Genomic DNA, 26,098 nt, shown 5'->3' on the forward strand with positions numbered 1-26,098 from the left:
CTAAGAACTGCAGTTTATAGCACTTCTACATGGGCTCGCTGCTTGATTTAAGACAAGGAGCTGGTTTGGGCAGAGTCAGGGCTAGGACACAGATATAGAAACTATCCCTTTTTGACCAGTTTTGGAATCCACATTATGGCATGAACCATTTGACTAAAGAGGAACAACAGTCCATCATTACTTTAAGAAATGAAGGTCAGTCAGTCCAGTATATTTCAAAAACTTTGGATGTATCCCCAAGTGCAGTCTTTAAACCATCAAATGCCATGAGGAAACCCCAGGAAAGATGGGCCAAGAGTCTCATCTGCTGCAGAGGTTAGAGCTTTTAGAGTAACCAGCTCAGTTCAGTAACCAGCCAGTAAATGTAAATTGTTTGTTTTTGTGTGTGTGTTTTTTAAACCAAACTTATTTAGTGTATGTGTAAGAATGATGAAAAGAACCCTCATATTCTTCTTCTTCAGAGTCTTACAGAAATCACCATCTACTAAGTTGCAATATGTATATACTCTAGACCAGTGGTTTACAAAGATGGGGCCACAGCCCCCTGGTGTGGGGTGTCAGAAAACTGAAGGGAAAAATAGGAGCTTATTAATATTTTATTTCATTATTTTATTTTTTTCATAACCATTTGTCTTGAACATATAACACTTAAAGTGTTGTAATCGTCGGATTCTTAAATTTCTGATTGTACCTAACCCTTAAGGATTAGGTACAATGTCACACCCATGTTAACCTGGCGGTTTCCGCCTATTATTAAGCTATCTAAAAAACTAAACTGAACTTCGAGGCTCTTCCTCTATCTTACTGGTGGCTATGTATGAAAGGATCCCACCTTGGCTGACCATGCCATAAATGCCTTCTCCCTTTTGCAACAACTTACTTGTGTGAGCCTGGCTTTTGTTTGTTAATAATTTCCTATTCTTGACAAATGTAATAAAGATTGACAAGTGAAAAAAAGTTACAGGATACATTCTTAAAGTTGACATTTCTTTACGTATTCTAAAGTCTGTTTGTTTCCAAAGGGGGTCCTTGGCTAGAAGCAAATGCTGTTTGGGGACTTTACCTTGTAAAGTTTGGGAACCCTTGTCGTATATGATTACAAATAACATTTAAATGTTCCAGTCACTGTATCAGATGACCCAAAGGTATTGTATACTGCTATCAGAGAGAGTGATATCAATTTAGCCCCTTACAAAGAAAAAAGAAAAGAAAAATAAAAAGAAAATATAAAGTTAACACCCTGGGGCCATTATTTAGCCGTTATTTCAACTATTGCATTTGTCTACATCATACAGAGCCGCGTGTATGACGCCCTCTTTAGATACGTCGCGTCTGCTCCTCATTGGTTAACGACAACAACAACAGATGACGCAACCCGGAAGTGAAGGCAGCCGGAGTGGGATGTTTCCACTTTTGGTATGAACACAAAGTTTAGTTTGATTTTTATCATACTAAGGACAGACTGTGTGGAGCGATGAAGCCCGTGATTAAAGCGCTGTTTGTTCTGTTGGTGGTGGAGAACGCCCGGAGCTGGAACGAAGGTTCGTTTCATTTTTAAACAGCTTTTCAAAGTCACGTACGCATGCGGAAGCTAACTTTGCAACATGTTTAAAGATGTTTTTATTGTTATTATTAAACATCATCATCAGACACAAGAAACACGTTAACATTAAACTTAATAAGACCCCAAAACACTGCGGCAGTGAGTTCAAGTTTACTCTTATTATTTTCTAATAAAGACATCTAACCGTTTTCAACCGTTTTCTAAAAAGACATCGATTGGTCCCAGACAGGAAATACAATTCAAACAGGATGTAAAATAAAACACTTTTAATTTTTAACAAAGTTAAAAGAATTATAAGAAGATGGATATTTTTGACTGACATTATGATTCTCAAAGATAAACGATATCTTTGAATTTGACTTTTTACTCAGTGGACCTTCAACTCATAAAGGTCGAAATATAATGTGTTTTATTCTTACAGCTGAAAATGAAAATGCACTGAGTTTGATTAGCTGGCGTAGCTTTCATTGGAACAGTATTTACATCAACCACACGATGATGTGATGAGTGACAGATTAACTCTGGTTACCTACACAGAACATGGCATTTATTCTAATCTGTCAGCAGAGTGAATATCAGCTAACATATCCTCGCACCCAGACCATCACCACGGTTAGCTTCAGTCTTGGATATGTTTTCTGTGAGCCATGTAGAAGTTCTGAATGTGTATCTACCATCACAAAACCTCTCTCCTCCCTTCAACTTCCAGGTGGCGTGCTGCTGCGGGACGTTCAGGTCCTGACCCTGTATAAAGACCGTTACACGGCTGCGCGGCGCTCCAGCCCTGTACCCCAGCTGAAGTGTGTGGGAGGCTCAGCCGGCTGTCAGGCCTTCATCCCTGAGGTGGTCCAGTGTCAGAACAAAGGATGGGACGGAGTGGACGTCCAGGTGAGGGCGGTGGTCTCAACTGTTGACGTGTCTGTCTAACTGAGGTCTGAGAAACCTCTGTGACATCATCATAATGCAGTTAATCTGATTATCACCTCTCTCATGTGTGCACCACTCTCCACCCTCAGTGGGAGTGCAGGACAGACATGGACAATGCGTTCAGGTTTGGGCGTGTGGAGGTGAGCTGCGAGGGTTTCAGTCACCCTGATGATCCCTACATCCTGAGGGGCTCGTGTGGTCCGGAGTTCACTCTGGAGCTGACAGAGGAGGGACGCAGGACAGGGAGGGGATCGGCAGGGGGGTTCAAGGGCTTTGAAGGTAAGAACAAGAGAAGTAGGTGGTGAAAGGAAAGGGGAGAAGGCAAGGAGAAAGGAATATGGGATAGTAATCTCATTTATATTAATTTCTACATCAGGAAAATATCTGAAGGGTATGTGTTTGTGTCTGTATTTCAGATCTGGGGGGCTTTGCGTCCTCGTTCTTTGGTGGTTCCTCTGGAAACAATCATCAGAGGGGTCAGAGGTCATCCACAGGTGGTGAAGACTCTTCAGGTCTGCTGGTTCCTGTCGTTCTGCTGCTGTTAGCTTTCGGCGTCTATAAGCTCTTCCTCAGCGGGAACTCGGCTGGTGGAGGACAGGACAGGGGTCAGACTGGTTACCATGACAACCACCAAGGCTTCAACACAGGACCCCCTCCTCCTGGATTCAAACCTGACTTTACTGGTAATAGACTACTGTGTTTCAGTTCATTACTACACATGGTTGTTTGGTCTGTGTGTCCCATAGAACTGACTGGAGCCCACTATGTCTCTTCCAGGGTATCTGTGTGCTTTTGTTGTGTTTTGTTTGTTAAGTTAGTATGTTGTTGATCTTTGTTCACTTTTCTGGTGATACATCCCAGTTTTGGTTTGGTTTAGTTTAAGGTGTTTTTTGTTAGTGTTTATGATTTGTTGTGATTTTAATCCATTCTAAAATCATGGGAGGGCGCATACATATTTACGATACCGAATTAGTGAGGCTCTATGAAAAAGTCATGTTGTCTCCATTCTTTCTCCGTCTTTAGGCTCTCCTGGGGGAAACCCTTCCTATGGTTTCCACAGTGACTACACTCAGGGACCACATTACCCAGGAGGCAGAGCAGCCCCAGCCTCGGGTTTAGGAGGAGGGTTCTTCAGTGGGATGGGAACAGGGGGATTGCTTGGATATTTGTTTGGTCGTCAAAGGTGAGTGAACACATGAGACGGGTTAAAATCTGCAGAGACAGAGCTCTGCCCACAGTGAATGTCATGGCCCCACCCATTCCCCTCACCTTGAATTACACTGGAGAACAATTTGAAAAAAAATCTGTTGAGTTAGATTTTAAAGCTGGCTAAAACCAAAATGGGCATGCTGATACCAAAATAAGTCAGTTTTTTTGAGCATGTCAAGTTTTTTTTCCACAGCTTACCCTCCAGATAAGCAAAATTCCTCTGATTAGCTGCAGTAAGACTCTCCAGCTGATCACGATTGGGCTCATCTACATGGCAACTTGTTTGTGCATTCACAGTTGAGGTGCAGTGAGGGGTGTGTGCAGCTCCCATAGGTCAGCGATCAATATCTGCAAACAGAAAGCTAGCATAGTGGGAATTAAGAGGATTTGTGCTGCCTTTCTCTTAACATTGTAACCATGGGCATACTGTCATCAGTTCTATTTTGTTTTATGCTGTTTATTTAGTTTTCAAAGCTTGTAACTATTCCATCTTAGTGTTTTTTACCAAGGTATATATTTCCTTTGTTCCAGATCATGTCTGCTCCTGTAGCTCCTCCAGTAGCCATATCCTTTGTTAAAACATAATAGTGTTCAATATACATTTTAGTCATGCCTGTTTTTTTTCATATTTCATTGTATGTCAGTATTTAAAGATTTTTCTAAAACAACCACATAGCTGTGGAGTAAAGTATTTTTCATAATTTTTGAGAAAACGGGACCTTAAAGTTCAAAAACGGGACCTTAAAGTTCAAAAACTTGACGTGATAGAGAAACACTAAGATCAGTTTTGGATTCCGCACTTAAAAATTAGTAAAAAAAAAAAAAAAAAAACAGCTGTCAGACCTAACTCAACAACAAAACTGTGTTCCCCAGTGTTATCCAGATTATTACCTGCTGATTTCACACATCCACTCAAACAGACCTTAATCAGATTTTATTTAACAGCAGGCTTCAGAAAAATAAAACAATAATAAGACTAAAACTTTAGGAACATTTCAAACACACCTTTTACTTTGTGTGTGTGTGTGTGTATGTGTGTGTGTGTGTGTGTGTGTGTGTGTGTGTGTGTGTGTGTGTGTGTGTGTGTGTGTGTGTGTGTGTGTGTGTGTGTGTGTGTGTGTGTTTGTGTGTGTGTGTGTGTGTGTGTGTGTGTGCAGGAATCAGCCCTACAACTACCCCACACACAACAGCAGCAGCAGAGCGCCCCCTGCTGGACCATCCTCCTCTGGGACTCGCACTGCCTCAGGTACACACCTGCAGCCACTAAGCTTCTCACACCTGAGCAGAAACTGATCAGAATCAGTCAGCAGAAACATGTGACTCACTCCCAGTTTCTCTTTCTTCAACAGGGTTTGGAGGGACCAAGAGAAGATAGGGGTCAAAGAAGAGGAGGAGGATTTGAGGAGGAGCTGTGCTTGAGTTTTTGTTCTTTTATCTTCAGGTCAGACATCAGGAGGGCTGTCCTGACTCTGATATCAGATTATCTTTGCTCATTTGCTTTGGTCTCAGCAGATCTGTGTTTACCTGCAGCTCGCTTTAAATTATTTACCTTTGGTAATAAACAAATTTAATGTGAATACCTTTTAAAGCCTGACCCAGAAGATGTAGTTGTTATATTTAAATATGTGTTGTTGTATTTTGTTAATTAAAAAATAAGAATGTAAAACAGATTCATAGTTCCTTGTTTTTTTTCTTTAAAAGTAAAAAGTGAACACACTTCCTAAAAGAGAAATGCAGTACTGATGGCTGAGTGAACAGCACCCCCAGCTGTCAGACTGAAGTGAAAGCTCTCAAACTGACTGAGCTGTGATCAGGATCATAAAGGTCCACCTCAAAAAGATATTTACACCTGAGCTGGTCTGAGGATTTTAGGTACAGAGAAACGCAAACTACCCACCATAATATGATCTACTGAAATTAACATTTGTGTTGCTGAACAAAAAAAAACAAATGATAATGGTTTTTAACAAAAACATGAACGGGCAATACTATGTAACTCAGAGTGAGTTAAGTGACTGCAGCCGTGTGCATTTCTGTGAGGTAAATGATGTTTTTGGCGGCAATGTGTTTCTCAAAGCATCACCTGCGGTTTGTGGCTCGTGATGAGCAGTAGGAGGTAGTATACACCTGTAGATGTATGTTTGTGGTTCTGTAGCTGGCCTAAAAGAAGAAGAAGAAGAACTCTGTACAGCACCGAGCTGACTTAGCAGCTTGTAGATTTTTCCAGCCTCGTAGCAGGGCTAAGTTTTGTGATGTTACGACCCATTTGGTGGGAGGGCAAAAAGAGGACTATTTAGCCCCTAAAAGTAGCCCTCAAAAAACTGCGATTTTGCAAAAGTTGAACCTGAAACCTGGTTTAGAGAAAACCCACTGGGGACACTCCTGGAGACTGCACGGACACACCCTAGAAGTTTCGAAGCCCTGGGGCTACATTTTGTGGAGTAAGAGCCCATTGGGTGGAGCTCTATAAAAGGCTTATTTATCCCTTAAAAGGGATTATTATTTATCTAATTAGTTAAAGTTGTATCCCTTCTATCCTGTATTTTTAATACGTACATAGTCAGGGCACCCCATTCTAAAATATCTGGACACACCCCTGCACGTCAGCACATATCTCTCTGCAGGTACTTTATGTTGCTTCTCTTATCTAAAGATAGATTCATGCTGAACAGAAGGTTTAGCTCGTTACAAGGGAGTTACAATGCAAAATGGGACTCAACTTTCCCCAGGTTAGAGTCAAACAACTTCTGAAGCATGCAATGCGTCTCTCTCTCTCTCTCTCTCTCTCTCTCTCTCTCTCTCTCTCTCTCTCCAGTTAGATTGATGTGGATCGCCCATCTGCGTACTGCATATCTGTCTGCCTCTCCACAGTCACAAACAGGATGAGCGCAGACATTTGTCACAAAATACTCAAGACACCTAGAGGTAATAAAAGCCATTACAAAAAGTTGTGCTCTACGAAGCCAGCAGTGTGCTTGGATGTATCGTTAGCTTCTAACACCTCCGAGACTGACATGACAGTCCGAGACCCATCGAAAAACAGGAGACCCCAAGACCAAGACAAGACTGAGATCAAAGACTGTTGAGGCCCTGACAAGACTGAGACCAGGAAAAGTGGTCTCGAGACCAAGACCGGCCTTAAGAACTACAAGGTTAATTAAAAGTAGCCCTCAAAAAATTGTGATTTTCCAAAAGTTGGACCCGAAAACCAGATTTGAGAAAACCCACTGGAGACACTCCGAGAGCCCTAACGGAGGCACCCTATAAGGTTTGAAGACCTTAGGCTTCGTTTTGTGGCGCCATGGCTTAGGCTTAGGCTTAGGCTTAAATGGGTCTATTTTGCCCTGAAAAAAAGCGCAGAAAAAATTGTGTTATTCCCGAAAGTTGGACTCGAAAACACGGTTTTGAGAAAACCCACTGGGAACGCTCCTAGGGACAGCACGGGCGCACTATAAAAGTTTTGGAGCCCTTGGGCTACGTTTTGTGGCGTTACATCTCATTTGGTGCAAGGCTTAAAACAGGCCTATTTTGCCATGAAGAAATGCCTGCAGGAAAATGTTTTTTTTTTCAAAAGTTGGACCTAGAACCTGGTGTTGAGAAAACTTACTGGGGCCACTCCTAGGGACCTTATGGACACATCCTAGAAGTTTTGGTGCACACAGGCTGCGTTTTGTGGAATTATGGCCCATTTGTTGAAAGGTTAAAATCAGGCCTATTTTGCCCTGAATAGTAGCCCAGAAAAGATGCCTTTTTCCGAAAGTCGGACCCGGAACCTGGTTTTGGAAAAACCCACAGGGGACGCTCCTAGGGACCTCACGGAGGAGTCGTGTAGACTTGGATGAGGGATCCCAGGTAGACAGAAGCCATTCTTGTCAATGTTTTGTAAGCCAGAAGAAGGGCTTTGAATTTGATTCGAGCTGCTACCGGAAGCCAGTGAAGAGAGATTAACAGCTGGGTGGCGTGTGCTGTTTTGGATGGTTAAAGACCAGATGTGCTGCTGCATTCTGGATCATCTGCAGATGTTTAAATGTACACACAGGGAAGCCTGCTAGGAGGTAATGGCAGTAGTCGATATGTGATATCACAAGGACCTGTACCAGAAACTGTGTGGCCTGTTGTGTCAGGTAGGGTCTGATCCTCCTGATGTTGTGGAGGGCATTTCGACAAGACTGTGAAGTTGAGGCCACATAAACTTTAGAGGTCAGCTGGGCATCAATCATGACACCCAGATTTCTGGAAGAGTTTGTGGCACAAGTTGATTGGAGTCAAGCAGGACACTGATCTGTGGTTGAACGGAGGGACAAGCAGGAGGGACAATGAGCTCAGTTTTGGGAAGATTAAGCTGAAGGTGGCGTTCCTTCATCCATGTGGAGATATCAGCCAGACACGCTGATATCTGAGCCGAGACAGTTAAGTCATTAGGAGGAAAAGACATGAAGAGCTGCATAGAAGTGGCAGGAGAAGCCATGAGAGTGGATCGCTGCGCCAAGTGAGGTGGTGTACAAGGAAAAGAGTAGGGGACAAAGCACTGAGCCCTGGGGTACCCCTGTTGATAAGCCATGTGTTTTGGACACTTCTCCTCACCGTGACACTCTGAAGGATCTACCTGTGAGGTTGGACTTGAACCATGACAGCGCAGATCCTGAGATGCCAAGTTTAGAGAGAGTGGAGCGGAGGATTTGATGGTTTACTGTGTCAAAAGCAGCAGACAAGTCAAGCAGTAGTAATACAGAAGACTGACCAGCAGCTCAAGCCAATCAATCAGTCAGTCTTTATTTGTATAGCGCCAAATCATAACAAATGTTATCTCAAGACACTTTACAAAAACATTCACAGGTCTAGACCCTAATGTTCATACATTTTTATTAATTAATCATTTTATTAGATCTTGTTTAAAAGCTGTGGGGAAGACCCCAGATTCCAAGGAGGAATTGACAATGTGTGTGACTGCAGGTTTGATTTTGGGTAAAATGGTCTAGGATCAAGTGGACAGTTTGTGGGTTTGAAGTCTGGAGACCCAAAGTGTGGCATCAGTAGCAGGTTGGATCTGACAGAGCTGGTCAGGCTCAGACAACTGGTTGATGTTTGCAACCTTCTCAGTGAAAAAGGAGGAAAACTCGCCTCAGTGCAGTGGAGGGCTGATCGGTTGGAGGAGAGAGTAAGGAGTTAAATGCCATAAACATTTTTGTGTGTGTGTGTGTGTGTGTGTGTGTGTGTGTGTGTGTGTGTGTGTGTGTGTGTGTGTGTGTGTGTGTGTGTGTGTGTGTGTCAGTAGCAGCACAGGTCTAGTTCTGATAATAGGCTTTCTTTGCTGCATGAAGGCAGGTAGTGAATTATGCCAGTTTTAGCTGGTGTGAGGACAAATCAGTGGGTTTTTGAGACTTATGCCACTTTCTTTCTGCTGCCCTGAGTCCTCCTCTTTGTTCTTTTAGAACTTCAGAGAGCCATGGACTAGGTGGCTTTGTCTTACATGGTTTTGACACCAGAGGGTAGAGTACAAACTCTACCCTCTGGTGTCAAAACCAGCTAACCAGAGCCATTGCCAGAGAGGGACAGAGTGTGTCCGTAGCCTGAATAACAGATAGTAAAGATAACTGAGAGTGGTTGGGCAGTGTGGAGGACACAGCCAGCTGTGTTGCTGTGAGGGACCTTGGGTTTCTGCGGAAGGAAACCATCTGCAAGGGTGCCTGTGTTTGAGGGAAGGCTGCAGAGAATTTGACCAAGAGTTGGAGGAGATGGGAACAGTTTGAGGTCAAAAGAGGAGTGTCCGAAATGTTGTTTTAACTTAGCTGATGTAGTAAACTATATAGTCCACTACATCTAATTCACTATATGGTGAGTAGCGAGTAGGGAATGAGTGAATAATTTTGGACACAACCATTGTTTTTTTTTTTTTTTTTTAAATATCCTCTGATTGATGCCTGAAGTACATCCTTATAACATGTGTTGAATGTTGCTTTGAGTGTTCTCTACTTGTTACAGGATAACATCATATGAATGTTTTATAGTGGAACATTCTATATGTTTCTTAAAAGGTGTACCCTAAACATTCACAGAATATTGCACCCGAAACGTTCTTCCTTTGTGTACAGTTAACATAACAGGAACATTATACTAAATGATAAACACTCTGAAAATGTTCTTTTAACATTACATGAAAATGTTTTCTTGAAACCATAAAGTGAACTTTTAGGTAATGTTTGCCAAAGTTGTGGTAATGTTCCCTCCTCGCTGGGCTGCAGGGCCCTTTAAAGGGGTCATGTCTGTGTTTTATGAAGACTAGTTCATCTCTCTGTTCCACATTTTATGTGGACATAAAATGTTGTAAGCCTTACAGTGTTTCCCAACCCTGGTCCTGAGGACCCCCTGCCCTGCATGTTTTAGATGTTACCCCACTCCAGCACACCTGTTTCAAATGAATGGATCGTTATCAGGCTTGAGCAGAGCTTGATGACGAGCTGATCATTTGAATCAGGTGTGTTGGAGTCGGGTAACATCTAAAACATGCAGGGCAGGGGGTCCTCCAGGAGCAGGGTTGGGAAACACTGTGTAAGCAAATACTTAAAACGAGCATGAGCGACTGGATCACTTTCTGACCATCTTGTTGGTTGGGTAAACAAAGTACAGACTGAGAGACAACATTTCTATCCTCCACATCATGATGGCACCTTATGATCAAACCCCTCCAGAGTCTGTCACCAATAAAATGAGAGACAAATTTGAAATATTTTTTGTGGCACAAAAATCCTCAACTATGGGACCCTTATTTACTTTACCTCAAATAACCTCAGATGAGGTTAGGTTTCTGATTGGTCATCACTCAGATACATTATGCACCACATTTATTGAGGACAGGTTATAAAATTTTTTAAAATAATCTCCTAACTTCTCCTTGCTTTTGTTTGATATCTTACAAGTGTAAGTGTCCGAGCTAGTTAAACTTAAACACACACTCCTAGGGACACATCAGGGTTTTATCTGTACTTTTTTTTTCATGGCTTTGTGACTGAAAGTTTGTGTGTGCGTGTGTGTGAGAGAGAGGGGGACTTTCTTTTTCATGGATGCCAAACTCTGGGATGTTGTAATTTCTTTTATAAGTATGTAGAGTTGACTTCTTTACGCACTTCCTGGCTTCAAGTGTTGTAAAAACATGTTACAGTATTCATTATGTAACAGAACAAAGTGCTGGGTCAATCATTTACTTGAGCATACAAAACACTGATGATAGGAAAATTTAAAGGAAGGGGCACAATGAGCCCAATAAATAATGATGATGTAATCATAATAATTGTAAGTCAAATAAAAATCTGATTCATCAACAAGTGAAAAAATACCCATCCATCAAAATCAACTCAGCAAGACATTTAACATTTAAAAAAAAAAATTAAAATTTAAATGCAGAGCCTGAAAATAAAATGAGTTTTTTTTTAAAGGAATGTTTTGATTCAGATAAAAGCATCAGAAAGATGTAGAACTTCAGCTTTCACCTCAGATTATTTAACCAATCTAGTGTCCTCACGGTCACCTTTATGTTCAAAAGCTCGATGACATTTCAGTCACTGCTGTTGACCAAAGGTGTGTAACATAGGGAGGGCTGGTGGACAGAGTGATGCTGGAATGTGCAAACTTTGAAAGTCCAAGAGGTCTCCATTGTGTTTCAATGTTACTTAATAATAATTGTGGTACCATTGAAAATTTTTACTCAGCACTTTAATTGTCTGCCGGATCTTTTTGAATTTGATCCTTTTGTCATGTTTGACTTAATAAGTAACTCTTTTGATGTCACACTGAATAGATCACTACTTTTAACGACTCATTTGTGTACTTCACCACTGAGTCAGACAGAAAGGAGTATAAATTCTCTCCCTCAGTGACAGAATTCTGTCTTCCACTTCTCTAATCCAGGACTCCAACAGCGGCCCCAAGGTCAGTGATGTGAGGATGGGGAAAAAAGATTTATTTTATGCATCTCTTTGAAAATATTATATGAAAAATCTCTTTTTTTTGTCTTTTAACAGGTTTATTTTGTGGAAGTGGTCCATAATGACAGCGCCAGGGTTTCTTTTGTTGCTTCTAATTTTACAGATTTTGACAGATGGCACCTCAGGTAAAACAATAGACTTTTTTTCTGGTCTTAGACATTGTGAGACGTATTTTTTGCCTTTACGAAAAAAATAACTGATGAATATATTTTTCCATACTAAGGCATTACAAAGTTGCATTCAATTTCATATTGTCCTTCTGGTAGCTTTGTGGTAGCTTTGCATGATGTACCACAAGTCTTATCTACTCTCAGACTGATAGCTATCTTTGAAAAGCCTCATTTTGTCCCTTTGAGACAAGTCTACCTTTCGATCCAAAATGTACTTGAAATATGCAAACACACACACAATTAGATAGATAGATAGATAGATAGATAGATAGATGGATAGATAGATAGATAGATAGATAGATAGATAGATAGATAGATAGATAGATAGATAGATAGATAGATAGATAGATAGATAGATAGATAGATAGATAGATAAGCTGTCATTATACATTCATCTATTTTATTTAAGTCTTTCTCCTAGAGCATTCATTTTATGTTCCTCTGTCCCTTTCAGATAGGCTTTATGCATCTTAGTCCAAACTATAATGAAATATAAGTACAAGCCATGTGCTTTAAAATAAAGTTTCATCTTTCAGGAGCAGAAACTGAATTCCCTCCAGATACTTGTACTCACACAGTTGTATTTTTACAGCCAATGATAGAGTGTGTGTGTGTGTGTGTGTGTTTGTGTGTGTGTGTGTGTGTGTGTGTGTGTGTGTGTGTGTGTGTGTGTGTGTGTGTGTGTGTGTGTGTGTGTGTGTGTGTGTGTGTGTGTGTAAAGGGGCTGTGAGGAGTTTTTAAGTGTTCTTGCAAAAGTCTCCCTCCTAGATGTATGTCTGATCGTAATCTACACTTTAAAAGGAGATTATCTGAGACAATATTATAGGTTACAGTTTTTTTTTCTCTTTTTCAAAATGCTACATCTCAGCTGCCCGGCTGGGTCAAGCAGGATTTGATTGATTTATGTCTCATTTGAGTTTTTACGACAACACCACGGCAGCTGACAAAGTCTAGAAGTGAGAAGATAGATCTGTGTTTTTCTCTGCTGATAAAGATTTTTGTGGTTAATATTGTAGCGATGGTGGACACAGGAGCCTAAATGTCAGAAAAAGGACAGAAGGGCAGAAGAAAGCTAGACAGGAGAGTGATACAGCCCAAGCTGTCCATTTCAACCCACAGTCAGCAGCTATTCTGCAGTGGTCTGTTCAAACTTGAGAGTCTATCAATAAAATGAAGAGTGAGGTTACATTAGCTTTTCTTGGTCATAACCAGGATTCACTAACATTACACATTACAGGGCAGCGTTTGACAGTGTCGACAGTATCTGCTTGTTGCCACGTTAGCCTATAGATACTACAGAAAATCAGGCTCACAGCAGCTCTACATATAGCTGGCTACTACAACGTTTGCTTGTTGTCATGTGTTAAACCATAGCGCTACACAACTGTTCTTATAAATACCTTACCTCGTCCAGCTGTAGCTGGTAAAAAGTTGTCTTGGACAAAGAAAATTTGTTTCAATCCAATCTACATTTAATTCAGAAACAAACACACACCTTGTTAAAAGTCACGTTGTCTCACGTGTGAGTATCAGACTCAGGGCCAGAGGGTGGCAAGGAACAGATCCTCCTCACAGCATCTTTTATTATTCTCAAAATAAATTTAACCATTAAAAAAACATATTTATGAAAAGTTATAAGAACGTAAATTTAAGAAATATCAACAACCTTCAAAAAATTCTTACATTTTTGTTTGGAAAGTCCATTGCAAGAATTTCTTGTACTTTCACAGGGACTCTGGTTACCAGCTGTGATTCGTGTCATGATGAAGCCCATTGCCTGGAGTCTCGTGAAAGAGGCGACACTTCCAACAGCCACACACTCTCATGTGCCTGTAAAGAAGGTTTTGTAGGAGACGGTCTCATGTGCTACGATGTTCAACACTGCAGCGACTCATCTTGCTGTGAAGACGGTTATCAGTGGTCACCTGACAGGGGCTGTGTGGACACTGACGAATGCTCCCTCAAAGACTCACCCTGCAAACCTCCTCAGGTTTGCCGAAATACTCCAGGCTCCTTTGAATGCCTGGAACCTTCTCCCAACACCAGATCAAGTCCTTCCTCCCAGTCTGTCCAGTTCAGCTGTGGAAACACATTGTGTCCCTTAGGCACAGACTGCATCAGTTTTAATGGGACAGTCCGCTGTGCTGATCCCTGCCTGTACCACACAAGGCTGAACGATGAGTGGCGATCAACGAATAATACATCCACTGATAACCCACGCTGTGACCTCCATGTCAACTGGCAAGGTTGGTACCAGCTGCGTCTTGGACAAACCAGTGCCCAGATCCCAGAAAGGTGCATAGCTGAGGACAGGTGTGGAACCCACGCTCCAATGTGGATAACCACACCTCACCCCACTGAGGCAGATCAGATAGTGAATCGCACTGTGTGTAATTCCTGGCTGGGCAGCTGCTGCCGCTATGACTCACACACTATTCATGTGAAGCTCTGCTATGGAGGCTTCTATGTCTACAAACTTGTTCCGCCAAACGCCTGTCGTCTTGCATACTGTGCAGGTAGGTTACAGTTAGATTTACAACATGTTGACTTTGTAACATTTGAAACCTGTATTTGAATTTTTTTTTGGGCTCAGCTACATTATCTTCCTGTTGTAATCTTATACAGAAGAAACCACAGCTCCAGTGGTTCCCACACCTGAACCTACAACCAGAGCTGCACCAGATTTTACAAACTACCCCGCTACCACAGCATCAGGAAACAGCTCAGCAGCTGAGGGGGAGGTTCGCCTGGTCAGTGGACACAGCTCCTGCTCTGGCAGAGTAGAGATCTTCTTCCGTGGACGGTGGGGAACAGTGTGTGATGATGGCTGGAGTCTGCAGGATGCCAGCGTGGTGTGCAGACAGCTGGGCTGTGGCCCTGCTCGTTCAGCTCTATCAAACGCAGCCTTTGGACAGGGCAGTGGACCCATCTGGTTGGATGATGTGACCTGTTCTGGGAACGAGCCAGATCTTACTGACTGCAGGCATCCAGGGTTTGGGGTCCACAACTGTGCTCACAATGAAGACGCTGGTGTCATCTGTGAGGGTAAATGTTCACACTTTTTGGATCAACTCACATTCTCCGTAGTTACAGGCTTTCTATTAAAGTGCAATATAACTGTGAGGAAGGTCTTTATAAAGACAGATTTTTTTTGTTTGTTTCTTTTTTTTTTTTTGCTTTTTTTTTCAGGACTCACTCCATGCTGCTTTGTATTAAGTCATCATTGTTCTGTCTCTTTTTTTGTTTGTTTGTTTGTTCAGCTCCTTCATTCCTTGATCATCAGTTAATTTGTCAGCCTAATAAACTCCAAGTGGGTCTGCATGTAGATGACCTGACATCTTTAGGGTTGAGCCCATTCTCTGGCAACTTGGCGTCCCACAACTGTTCTTTGCCAAGAGTGCACAAAAACGTGGTGTGGTATGAAGTGGAGGCCCTGGAAGGCGCTTGTGGAAACAGTTTTGTGGTAAAGACTGCTTTTACTTTGGAAGTGGCTTTTATTGTCATTGCAACTATATTTTGTTTACACAAAAAAAGGAGCATAGTTAGTAAATAGTGTTTCGTGGTTAGAAGTTTTATATACAGAAAGACAGAGTGTTCATTTTCTTAAAGCACTTGAACACAGGTTCCACACCTGATTTTTTTTTTTTTTTTTTTTTTTACAATCTAGCAAAAGCTATCTGCTTGTTTTACTGTTCACACCTCATTGTCTAAAGTTAAAATGCCATTGATCTCTCTTTTAAGTCAACCATTTTTTTGATTTGCAGACCAACCGCACACATGCTATCTACTCCAACGTTTTATTTATCTACCCTGCTGTCAACGGGTCCTTCAGCATTCCTAAAAGCATCCCATTCTCCTGTGCTTATCCCCTGGAAACAGACACGGTTCTGAATGCTGTTATACCAGTCCTCGGGTAAGAAACCTTTAATCAGTTGTCCCCTCTCTGACAATTATGAAGTATGAACTGCTTCACTGACTCTTAAAATAATCTAAAGAAATAAACGGACATTGTAATAACAGAAATGACAAACCTAGAGAAAATTGTTTTACTTTGATCCCCTGTGTATTTTGAAATACTGCCACCAGGAGTCAGCAAAACTAAAGTGATAAGTCTTTCTGACAGAGGCTGAAGTAAATGATTGTGAGACTATCCTGCTTGGTGGCATCTTTTAATGTTGTAATGAACAGAGATATTCAACTGTGAAGTTTTTGCAACATGAGAATAGAAACATTATTCTAAACAATAAATATATAGAGATTTAACTACTGTTTTTCAGTTATGTAATGAAACATACTGTACTTCTCTACAGCTTATCAGGTGGCACTTCAGGCTCGGGCCCCAAAGCCAGAGCCATTATGTCTCTTTTCCGCGACCCCAGCTACACTCAGGCTTACCCAGCTCGCCCAATCAGCCTGCCAGTGGGCTCACCTTTGTACGTGGGTGTCACTGTATTTGGGAGAGATCCCAGATTTGTTGTTGTTCTGGATGACTGCTACACCTCATATTCACCCGATACTCAAGGCCCTGTGCAACACTCTCTCATCCGGAACAAGTGAGTGTTTTCAAGCTTAAGCACAATGTTTGAGGACCACTTTGGAAACTGGAATAATTTAATGTACACTTCTGTGCCTCTGACCTGATACACTGGAACATTCTCTTTGAAGGTGTCCCACTGACAGCCGACAGGTGTCCGTGACTGAAAGCGGCAGGTCGTCGCGTGCTCGTTTTTCTGCTCTGCTTTTCCTGCCGGGAAATGAATACAGAGATATTTATCTTCATTGCAACCTTAGCCTCTGTGACCGTAGGCGCTCTATCTGTGTCCCAGTAAGTAAAACTGTTTCTTCAATACTAAAATGATTAATTTATCATCACTGTTGCTTAAAAGCTGGATTTTTATTCTATCTGCTACTTCTCTACCTTTGTTCATCTCTAAGCACTGTGCAAGAAGGACATATCGCTCTGTCTCCAGCTCTGACGCCACGGAGCACCTCACTCTTGGGCCAATTGTTTGTGAGTACTGGTTGTTGTTTCACAAGAGGGCTGATGTCTCAACACACTTAATTATGTGGTAATAACACCCATTTTTGTGTCTACCTCTCTCTCCTTTAGGGGAAAAGTCAGCTGAGTGAGCCAAACCAAACTAACACACTATAAAATAATAATTCCACTATTTTTGTATCAACAAGGCATAAAACTATGATTAAACACTGGTGTATCTCTATGTAATCAGTCTTTTTACACCAAATGTAAGTTTTCTGTTCGAATGATTTTTCAAAGACTTGTAAACCAAACAGAATTAAAGAAAAAATGTGCAAAAATTCCAATAAAGTTGATAATGGTCTCAACAAGATCCTTTTGCATTGCAGGTTCTTCCAACATGATGTGAATTAATACAACTTATTGACTGCATTAGTCCAAGACTTTTTAATGAACTACTGAGGGTTGTCACTAAACCAACTTACAGTTATCCATAAATTGTAAACTGTATTAAAAAAATAAAATAAAATAAAAAATAATGCAAGGATTTCAGTGTTTTCAATTAACACTGTCTTCCTTTTAATTAAAGCTGTTCTCCAGAGTACGATGGACTTATTCTGACAAGCACTCAAGAAACCCTATCCAAAATCCTGTCAAATTGTCAGGAAGATCTAAACTAATTACTTGAAAATACAGCTGACAAGCTTCCATAGAGTTATATTGCAAAATAGTTTTCTTATATATATCAAGTGTTTATTCTGAATTATGAAACTGTTTTTTTTTATTGAAAAATAACCTCATTGGTATTTAGAATCAGAATCAGAGATACTTTATTGATCCCTGAGATACAAGTACTTGTATATGATCACTCACAGTTTTAATGATCATTTTCCCATCTAGCTAATTGTTCTCTGTTTTTCTTATGCTTCACTGCAGAAAAGTGTCATTTGACACTCCCTTTTTATCAAAAAAAAAAAACACAAAAAACACAAAAAACCTCTAGAGGGGTAAAAAAAATGTGATCTGCATGTAAGGTTGTGACAAAATTTCCTCCAGGGGTTGATAAGTATTCCTGATTCCTGATTATTTCCAGTCTACCTGTCAGATGCATATTTACAGCAGTACCAATGTAAAAAGTACTTTTATTTAGTAGTGACGTTAGGACAATATCTGTAGAAATAAAATGTAGGATAAGTAACCATTGTAATGGAAACATAGAAAGGGAAGCATTCAGGGCTTGACATTAACACCGGCCAACCGGCCAGATGCAGGTGGATTTCGGCAGTGGCTGGTAACACCAACGCTCCCACCGGCCACTTTGGCGGGTTGAATTTTATTTCAAACATGGAGCAGAGAGACAAGCAAAAAGATGACTCTGATGATTAAAGCTCTGGGGAAATTTAATTTACCTCTCCTTCATTGTCATTCTCATGAAAAAAGAAATGATTTTCTGATTACAATTGTTAATAAATATTTAAGCAGACAGTGTCTCTTGCTGAGTTTTTATCAGTTCAATTAATCCCCTTTACTATTTTATTATAAGCAATAATAAACTACTATTTTAATTACTATGTCTTAATAGACTGCATATTTTCATATAAAAGGAGCACACTGTTACACACAACTTTACCAGAGTGAATACCTTATTAAGGACCTGTGGATTTTAACATTGATGTAACTTGTTTTGAGTGTGCATAGGAGTCATTTACATTTAAAGAGGTTGTAAATCTTTTTTAAGTAAACTTTAGCATGTCATCATCGGCTTTAATCATATTGAACATAATTATCCAACAACAAATTGTGGCCAGTGAAAAAACTGAGTGGCTAGTAACTCAGGGATACCACTAGCCACAGTGGCTGGTGAGCAAAAAAGTTAATGTCAAGCCCTGGAAGCATTTGAATGTAAGTCCACGTAGACCTTATTTTTGACAGCACAATAAGAATTCTCACAATTACTCATATTTTTTAGTATAATACCATTATCGTGAAATTTGGTAAACGCAATGTGGATGTTGCTGTTGTTGTTTTATCTCCTGATCTCTATGGAACCACAATGGAGAGCGTTCGCAGGAGGGCGGGCTTTTGCTACACTTTTGATTGACAGGCCTTTGGTCCAATGGAACAGTTTTCCAGCACTGGGGCGGGCCACCAGGCGTCCAACGTTCCCCACTCGGGTTCAGGGAGGGTTTGGAGCAGTTGGGGCTAATTTCCGCTCAGTGGTGGCCGTACATATTGAGTAGCCCTCAACTTTTCTCTGTCGACAGTCGCCGCCATGTCCAACAATAATGCAAGCAACAACTTAATCATCGCCCAGAGAGCCGTGAAGCAGCTCCGGTTAGAGGCTAGTATCCGGAGAATCAAGGTACGAAACCCCTCAACACTAACACACAAACACGGAAGACGGAGCAGACCTGCTGTTGAATGGCGGAGACAAACTGTTGAAGAAATGTCACACACTGGACCCTTACATCAGAGGCTCAGCAAAGTGACACATTAACGTGTTTCCGACATATCCTAACTGGAAAAACATCGTGTTTTTTAACTTCTTTAACGACTGTCAGTCGTTTTCATACCGTCTGTTAGCACTAGAAAATGTCAACGCTTCCATGAAAGTGACAGGGTTTGAACACTGGGAGCTCTCTCTGTGTGTTTCTGAGGCGTAAAATGAGTCAGCTAAGCTATTTTCATAAAGTTACAGAGTATTCGCCCTACTTTGAGTATTCTACCGTTGTTTGCTAACTTTATGCAAAGAGTGCCAGGAAGTCAGTGTAACACAACAGGACGCCTATGGCTCGTTACACTGTCACAAATGCTGGACATGTGACAGGCTGTGTATGTTTGCTTTCACAAAAACATCTTTATCTTGCTATACTTGGCTCTGCAGGTGTCCCAGGCTGCTGCTGAGCTGAAAAACTTCTGTCTGCAAAATGCCTCCAAGGACCCTCTCCTGGTCGGGGTACCCTCTAGTGATAATCCTTTCAGACCCCCGAAGTCCTGTTCCCTGTTCTGAGGTGGGTCTGGGTGTTCCTTCTTGGAGCCACAGCACGGGATGTAAATTAAATTGTTTTAATCTCAAATCTGTCCACTTTAAGCAGACAGGAGCTACAATGCAACTGTGATGTGACCAAAGGGTCTGTTCGATTCAGCTCAGGTTTCATTTTGAAATCTTAGATCACCTGCATACAAAGTATACTATTTGGAATGGATTTGAATCTTTTAATATGTGATTAACAAAAAAAAAAAAAAAAAACAATCACACTTGTAGGGTTTACATTTTTAGCTTTCTCCATATGTCTTTATATTGCCAGAGCATAAATAAAAAATTATGGCTGTACCGTAAGATAGGCAGTACACCATTACACTGGCAACATATAAGCAAGACACATGAATTCACTACACTATTCATAGATTAGTCACTTATCAGTTTAATCACAGATTAATAGTCTAATAATTGAATTATGTAACAGTAGCCCACATGTGCTGTCAATACACAAGTTATTTCAAGTATTCTAAGTGTAAAAAAAAATATGGGTTAATTAAAATGTGCTATTTCAGCCTCTGTGAGTATGGAGTTTTCCCATAGTAGTCATTATTCTTATTACTCGTGACTGATGTTCACTGGTGTCGTAAAGTACTGCCATACATAAGATGTAGAAATTTCCAACAGAGCTCTCTTTGTGTTGCTTGTTGTAGTTGTTCTCATAAAACATGTGCTGGGGACTTTGGTACTTTTTCAAAATAAAAGACAAATAAATTTTAATCCCACTGTGGCATGAGGCATGATACAAATATTTTTTTTACCATTCAGTTGCTTTCAAACCATAACAAGCTGCTTAGTGTGGGTTTTCATGGTAACTAAAATAACCAAACGAGTGTCTTTAGGTCTGTTACTGTAATTATCCCGTGAAAACTGGTCCACGGGTCAGAAAACTGAACAAAATAGACAAAACTAATCACAACTCATTTAATAGCTGAACATAGTGTCCCTGCGTCTGTGGTAAATGATGTCAAATAGGTTTGCACAGTGCTAGTGATGCATCATTTTGGTCCAGTTAACCAAACACTCTAGTTTCTAGATCACAATACTGCCAGACTATGCTGCACTTTGTGATGCCATCCTTCAGCTGTGCCTGTTTACATCTGGATGATGGACTAACAAAAAGAGTTATGGCTGTCATCAGTAAACAGATAGTGACAAGTGGTTTCAGCTTAAACAAATAACTGGGACTTTGGCTCGGCAAAATAATACAAAAAATAAGAGAAGTACTTCTGGTGATGATCTTGAAACATTCAGTCAACTAAACACACACATCTTGTTTGTGCTTTAAGTGTTTTAGAATAAAGTTTGAGTATTATCTGTCTACAGCTAAGAGGACCATGGAGGTTTCTGAATTTACCCATCAAAGGCTTTCTCCACTCCCACTTGATGTCGCCGGGGATCAACCTGCTGCTCCTCTGGGGAGAATGCGACGTGGGACTGATGGGTTGGGGGAGGGAACTTTTACACTTGTTTGCCAAAACTAATGATATAATGACTCTCATCTGTTACATTAACGCCTGGCCAAACTCTACATGCTAGAAAAAAAGATAACACTAATTTGACAATTGACAAAGTTGGTTTACCCACTTCTTTACATGTCCAGCCTCATTTTACTGCTCTAATGAAGTCTGTGCCCTGGCAGTAAATCCAGCTCTTGTGATTGGATGATTAAAGTACATCTTCCTCTTATGTTTTTGTGTCACAAACAGAGAAACAATCAAATATTAATTTGAGTCCGGTGCTGTTACAGAATCTAATCATATTGTATATTTTATTCACATGCTTCATATTGTGGCCAACAAACATGCTGTTCATTTCTGATGAGTGTCCTAAACTATTCATGTATTAATACTATTCATGTATTACAATTACACTGATGTTCAACAGCAGGTACAAACTATGAGTGCAAGCATGTGATTGCATTTTATCTTGTCCTTTTCTGTATATATTTAACAGCCTCTGAAGGTTGCTTTTAATTGTCTTCATGTCCTTTGTTTTTAATGTCTTTCCTTGAACTATTTTGGTAGTGAAACCTGGCAGCAAGCTAAAATATTTAACATAATGAAAACATATAGGCCAAGCAGCAAATGTTCACATATCAATTAAAAATTCCAAATATTGTTTGATTTTATTTTTTTTTTTTGAAAAATGTTGAAGTACTTGTTGCATTTATCTTTTTTGACACTGAAATCATATTCCAATCAACCAAAACTTTTAGTACTGCAAACCTGATTTTTTTCCTTACCTTTGCTACCAAGGGCAACCTTTTAGAAACTCAATAAAAAACCTTTTTGGACACAGAGATCTTTCAGCTTGCTTTTTTTTTCAAATGTAAACACATGAACAAGTCATAGATGGCATTTTAAAGAAGTTCTGTTTTGTTTAATTATGTAGACATTTAATGTGCTGTCAGGGTCCTGGAAGGTTCAGACCAAGATGCACAACAATATTAGGGTATTCTGTCTTAAGTAGAATATAAACCATGATATCTTTTATATTAAGTCCAGCACTGAAATAAATTTAGGGTTTAAATTAGTTAAACTCTTCATAGACAATTAAAAATGCAGGGCTAAGTGTGTTACTTTGTGTTTGTATCTGTTATTAACCCTTAAAAGATTTTCCAATTAACTATTCAAACAAGGCTTTTAGAAAGCCCTTTTTATCAAAAGAAACTGATAGGGTCACCAAACCTGTGCAGGAGTTCAGTTCTTTAGGAGGCTGGTTGATGGCAAACACTAAAGCTTCTGTCTCTAGCACAACGTTAGTGATAATTAGCAGAAGTGCCATCACCTGGTAATAAAAGAGGTAGCATCTGCTGGAGGAAGTTGGACTGATCAGGTAAGGAACTTGGAACACAAACAGAGTTGTGACTGCAGTCATGTTTATCATAATTTAAGTATTCAAAGAAAAATTTCCTATTTTATCACATAGTGTTTTAAACTGATCACATTTGACTTTGATTTTTAAAACCAGCACTCTGATGGCATCCAAGTTTTCCCAGAAGAAGTTTGGGAGATGTTCCGAGAACTTGGGTGAAGAGATTTATGTTTTTACTGAAATTTTAGTAAAACAACCCTACCAACAAAATCCCAAATTCTGTCCACCTGATTCTCCCCACTTTTATTGTTTACTGCAGACCCCCATCAGGTTTGGGATCCCACCTCCAACCCACGGAATGCTCATGTTTGCTCTGTCCCCCGGTGGGCCGACAGGGAGGTGCTCAGAGAGCAGAGTGACTCAGTCAGGGTGGGTAACGATCAAATAAAACAAATGGAGCTTTTCATTCAGATAAAATCTGAACTTCTGTGTTGCAGGAGCAGCTTAAAGAGAAAGATGAGCATATGGCCAGGCTTCAGGACATGCTGAAATATGAACAGGCTAAAGTAAGAAGGACGTCTCCCCCTCCCCAAGTACTTTTTACAGTTTGTATGTTTGCATGATTTCTCTCTCCTTGTTGCAGTGCACTCGACTGCAGCTGAGGTGTAACCAGCAGGAGGCAGAACTGAGGCGCTCAGAGCAGCAAAGCAACAGATTAAAAGAGAGACTGTTACACCTGCCTGACAAACACAGCAACAAACCATGTAAGATGCTCTCAAAACCTTGGTATTTAAATCTTTCACATTTCCACTGAATTTACCCCCTCTCATTTTATTTCTATCCAGCTATTGAGGTGCTGAACTTCCCAAGAGGGAGTCGCTACAAAAGAGGACCGATCAAATCGCTCAGGTCTTTTGCAACCTCTGAATTCTTTGTTGTTGTTTTCAGAAAATTCTACTATGATCATCTCTCTCCCTTTTTCAGAGGAGAAGAGGCTACCTTGCGTCTGATGCTGGAGCGCAGGGAGGCAGAGCTCAGAGAGGCAATGAAGCTGAGACACAGCCTCACCACTCTATTACATGCTCTCAGAGTCGACATGGAGCGTGTGGGTAAAAGGATGAACTCTTTGTTAGCTGTTTCAGAGCCTTTCATTGTTGATCATGCTCTATCTGTGTAGCAAATGCTGAACACTTGTCTTAAGAAGTTATTGCAGAGTTTGCCCGTAAAAAAGTGAATTTTGAAATTGATTCAAACATTAATTCTTTGATCTGCAAGCCAGAAGTAAAGTGCTCCTTCAAATCAAGTGAAGAAGGCTGTTAATCTAGTGCAGCTCCTATAAACTCTTTTACAAGGTCAAATAAGTGATCTGTGACACATTCAACATGACACGCTATGCTGCTCTATAAAGACACTATCAGAAATGCCAGATGAGGCCTATAAAGGGGATACAAGGCTGGATCAGGCTGAGATGGCACTGGGAGACCATGTGACAGGAGGTGTGGTTCAGAGTTGGAAGCAGGTGCAGAAGAGACTCTGTAGCATCCTGACTGAAGGTAAACATCTGCAAAGAATGATCTAGTGAGCACAGTCATCCCATCACAGAAAATAATCCATAGCATATCTTAAATATGTAGAGCAGTCTGGTGTTGGCACTGATCATGATAAGCTCCTGGCCCTTCTGGAAACTGAGCTTAAAGAAAGCCAGCAACTTGTAAGATTACAACAGCAGCTATTACAGGTGATCTTACTTTCTTTCTGCTCTAAATGCTTTATACCTTCTTGTGGGAACTTTATGCAAGCATCAGAGATGGAAACACTCCTGGTTTTCTGTTTGCAGGACAGTTTTGCTTCATCGGTCCCCTCTGAACTAGCTGATGCCTACTTTTTGGAAGAGTGGGAGCGTCTCCGGATGCACTGGGCAGAGCTTGATCATCAACGGAAGACATTTGAGAGGGAGCGCCAGTCCTTCACTGACGCTGCCATCCGACTTAGCCATGAGGTCAGCAATAATGGAAACTGGCTACATCACCAGAGGGAAATGTTTTTACATATGCCTGTATTCATACAGTACAGGTGGCACTGATGAGTTAAAGAGTGTCTGGGTTCAGATGATTCTTACAGTAATTTCCACAGAAGAGCACATAAATCCTTCTGGAAAAGCTTCTTGACTCTCTCTTGATGTTAACTGTTGCATCTGCAGCGACGTGATTTTGAGCAGCAGAAGGCCTCCCTCCTAAAGCAAGAGTATCTGTGTGACTCAACTCTGTTCAATGAAGCAGTGCAGAGGAACGAGAGGATGAGCAGATCTTCTCTGGGTCAGTATACAGGGACATTCAAGGGGGGAAAAGTGTAAGGCTGATGTTTTGTTGTTATGAAATGATGTCTCTACAAAAGTCAAATCTGTAGTGTATATGTAACTGCAGATTTCTCAGGTTTGGGTCCCACCAGTATATCTGGCTGTCTTCCAATTTCTCCCTCCCCCACCCAGTCTGGGATGGCTGCTGTTTCTGGATCAAACCAGGGAACAGTCAGAGTTCAGACCCCCAGCACTCCTGATCTCTACTCTGCCCTCAATCTGTCATACAAGAGCGGGTAAGTCAGGTTGGCTTTAATAGTTAGAGCAGCGTAGGTAAGGAGAGACAGTGAAACTGGTTCCTCACCGGCTGATATGAAACAGATTCTGTAAAATGTGTAAGACTTTTTTTTTAACATAGTTGTGTAAAAATTGTCTCTTTACAGCTCTATTTGCGAAGCAGCGACTGTGTCTTTCTGATACATAAAAACTTAATCCTATTTAGCCCTCCTAGTTCTCACTGTTGTCATTCAACCATCTTTCTTCCCTCTCTTTTCTGTCAGATCCAGAGAAATTCATCACCAATCAGAGAGATGGGATCGCAGAGGAGATGAAATGGTACATGTGCCCTTGGACTGGTCGTTCTAACATATTTTGTGATGATGGCTTTAAATTTAAAACATATTTTATCTTTTGTGTAAAAAGTGAATAAAGACCGGTTTTATTTTTATCTTCTGCTTTTTTTTTTTTTTTTTTTTTCATAGATTGCTGTTTCAAGTGGTTACCAGATGTTTAAGTTACTCAGCTTTACATGCTGCCTTTTCAGTCAGGAAGTCTGGGATTCAGGTGCAAATGCCCCCAGTCTTTTATCGTCGCAGTTTGTAAAGCGTAAACACAATTTAAAATCCCACTCTGCCATCTTACTGTCCTCAAAACAGCTTTGCAGAATTTTAGTGTCATGGAGGGGTCAAGAAGACCATTAAGTAGTCAGAATGACCCGGTGGCCAGAGTGGGAGATGAAAAATAAAGATCCACGACTAAATTTAAATTAATGGGATATTTGTTTGGACCTGATGGTATTCACAGCATGTTTCTTTAATAACTTTCAAGGCGTGACA

The 26,098-nt window shown here is 40.7% G+C and overlaps 4 protein-coding genes and 1 long non-coding RNA gene across 7 annotated transcripts; 4 read left to right on the forward strand and 1 right to left on the reverse strand.

The window, feature by feature from the left end:
* Window positions 1-1,359: 1,359 nt before the first annotated feature.
* Window positions 1,360-5,342, forward strand: saraf (store-operated calcium entry-associated regulatory factor). Its single transcript, XM_074665350.1, has 7 exons — window positions 1,360-1,541; window positions 2,274-2,452; window positions 2,581-2,770; window positions 2,908-3,174; window positions 3,515-3,674; window positions 4,858-4,946; window positions 5,050-5,342. Exons 1-7 carry the CDS (start codon window positions 1,475-1,477, stop codon window positions 5,073-5,075), a joined length of 978 nt encoding a protein of 325 aa, XP_074521451.1. The 5' UTR covers window positions 1,360-1,474; the 3' UTR covers window positions 5,076-5,342.
* Window positions 5,343-11,608: 6,266 nt separating this feature from the next.
* On the forward strand, window positions 11,609-17,002 carry LOC141787085 (uromodulin-like). The gene is made up of 10 exons (XM_074665343.1): window positions 11,609-11,626; window positions 11,719-11,807; window positions 13,583-13,903; window positions 14,580-14,897; window positions 15,113-15,315; window positions 15,617-15,765; window positions 16,163-16,405; window positions 16,518-16,677; window positions 16,788-16,863; window positions 16,963-17,002. Exons 2-10 carry the CDS (start codon window positions 11,744-11,746, stop codon window positions 16,980-16,982), a joined length of 1,554 nt encoding a protein of 517 aa, XP_074521444.1. The 5' UTR covers window positions 11,609-11,626; window positions 11,719-11,743; the 3' UTR covers window positions 16,983-17,002.
* Window positions 14,812-22,650, reverse strand: LOC141787108 (uncharacterized). The gene is made up of 3 exons (XR_012598030.1): window positions 22,561-22,650; window positions 16,490-16,596; window positions 14,812-14,889 (listed from the first exon to the last, which is right to left on the reverse strand). It is a non-coding gene; the product is annotated as an uncharacterized LOC141787108 (long non-coding RNA).
* Window positions 18,994-22,147, forward strand: LOC141805426 (guanine nucleotide-binding protein G(I)/G(S)/G(O) subunit gamma-10). Its single transcript, XM_074690488.1, has 3 exons — window positions 18,994-19,192; window positions 19,715-19,841; window positions 21,197-22,147. The coding sequence occupies exons 1-2, from the start codon at window positions 19,103-19,105 to the stop codon at window positions 19,838-19,840; spliced, it is 216 nt and encodes a 71-aa protein (XP_074546589.1). The 5' UTR covers window positions 18,994-19,102; the 3' UTR covers window position 19,841; window positions 21,197-22,147.
* LOC141787099 (afadin- and alpha-actinin-binding protein) lies at window positions 22,631-25,712 on the forward strand. Of its 3 annotated transcripts, none has more exons than XM_074665346.1 (13): window positions 22,631-22,708; window positions 22,844-22,902; window positions 23,007-23,116; window positions 23,185-23,253; window positions 23,331-23,451; window positions 23,533-23,596; window positions 23,672-23,792; window positions 24,096-24,240; window positions 24,322-24,425; window positions 24,525-24,686; window positions 24,888-25,002; window positions 25,111-25,279; window positions 25,544-25,712. In XM_074665346.1, the coding sequence occupies exons 2-13, from the start codon at window positions 22,851-22,853 to the stop codon at window positions 25,626-25,628; spliced, it is 1,317 nt and encodes a 438-aa protein (XP_074521447.1). In that variant the 5' UTR covers window positions 22,631-22,708; window positions 22,844-22,850; the 3' UTR covers window positions 25,629-25,712. The 3 variants fall into 3 exon arrangements, with proteins under 3 accessions (XP_074521447.1, XP_074521450.1, XP_074521449.1); XM_074665349.1 differs by having other exon boundaries at window positions 25,120-25,279; XM_074665348.1 differs by having other exon boundaries at window positions 23,191-23,253.
* The last annotated feature ends 386 nt before the right edge of the window (window positions 25,713-26,098 follow it).

The sequence above is a fragment of the Halichoeres trimaculatus genome, unplaced genomic scaffold, assembly GCF_033239565.1.
Source record: "Halichoeres trimaculatus isolate MK-OKI-2021-1 unplaced genomic scaffold, fHalTri1.1 fHalTri1_scaffold_2, whole genome shotgun sequence".
Lineage (NCBI taxonomy): Eukaryota > Metazoa > Chordata > Actinopteri > Labriformes > Labridae > Halichoeres > Halichoeres trimaculatus.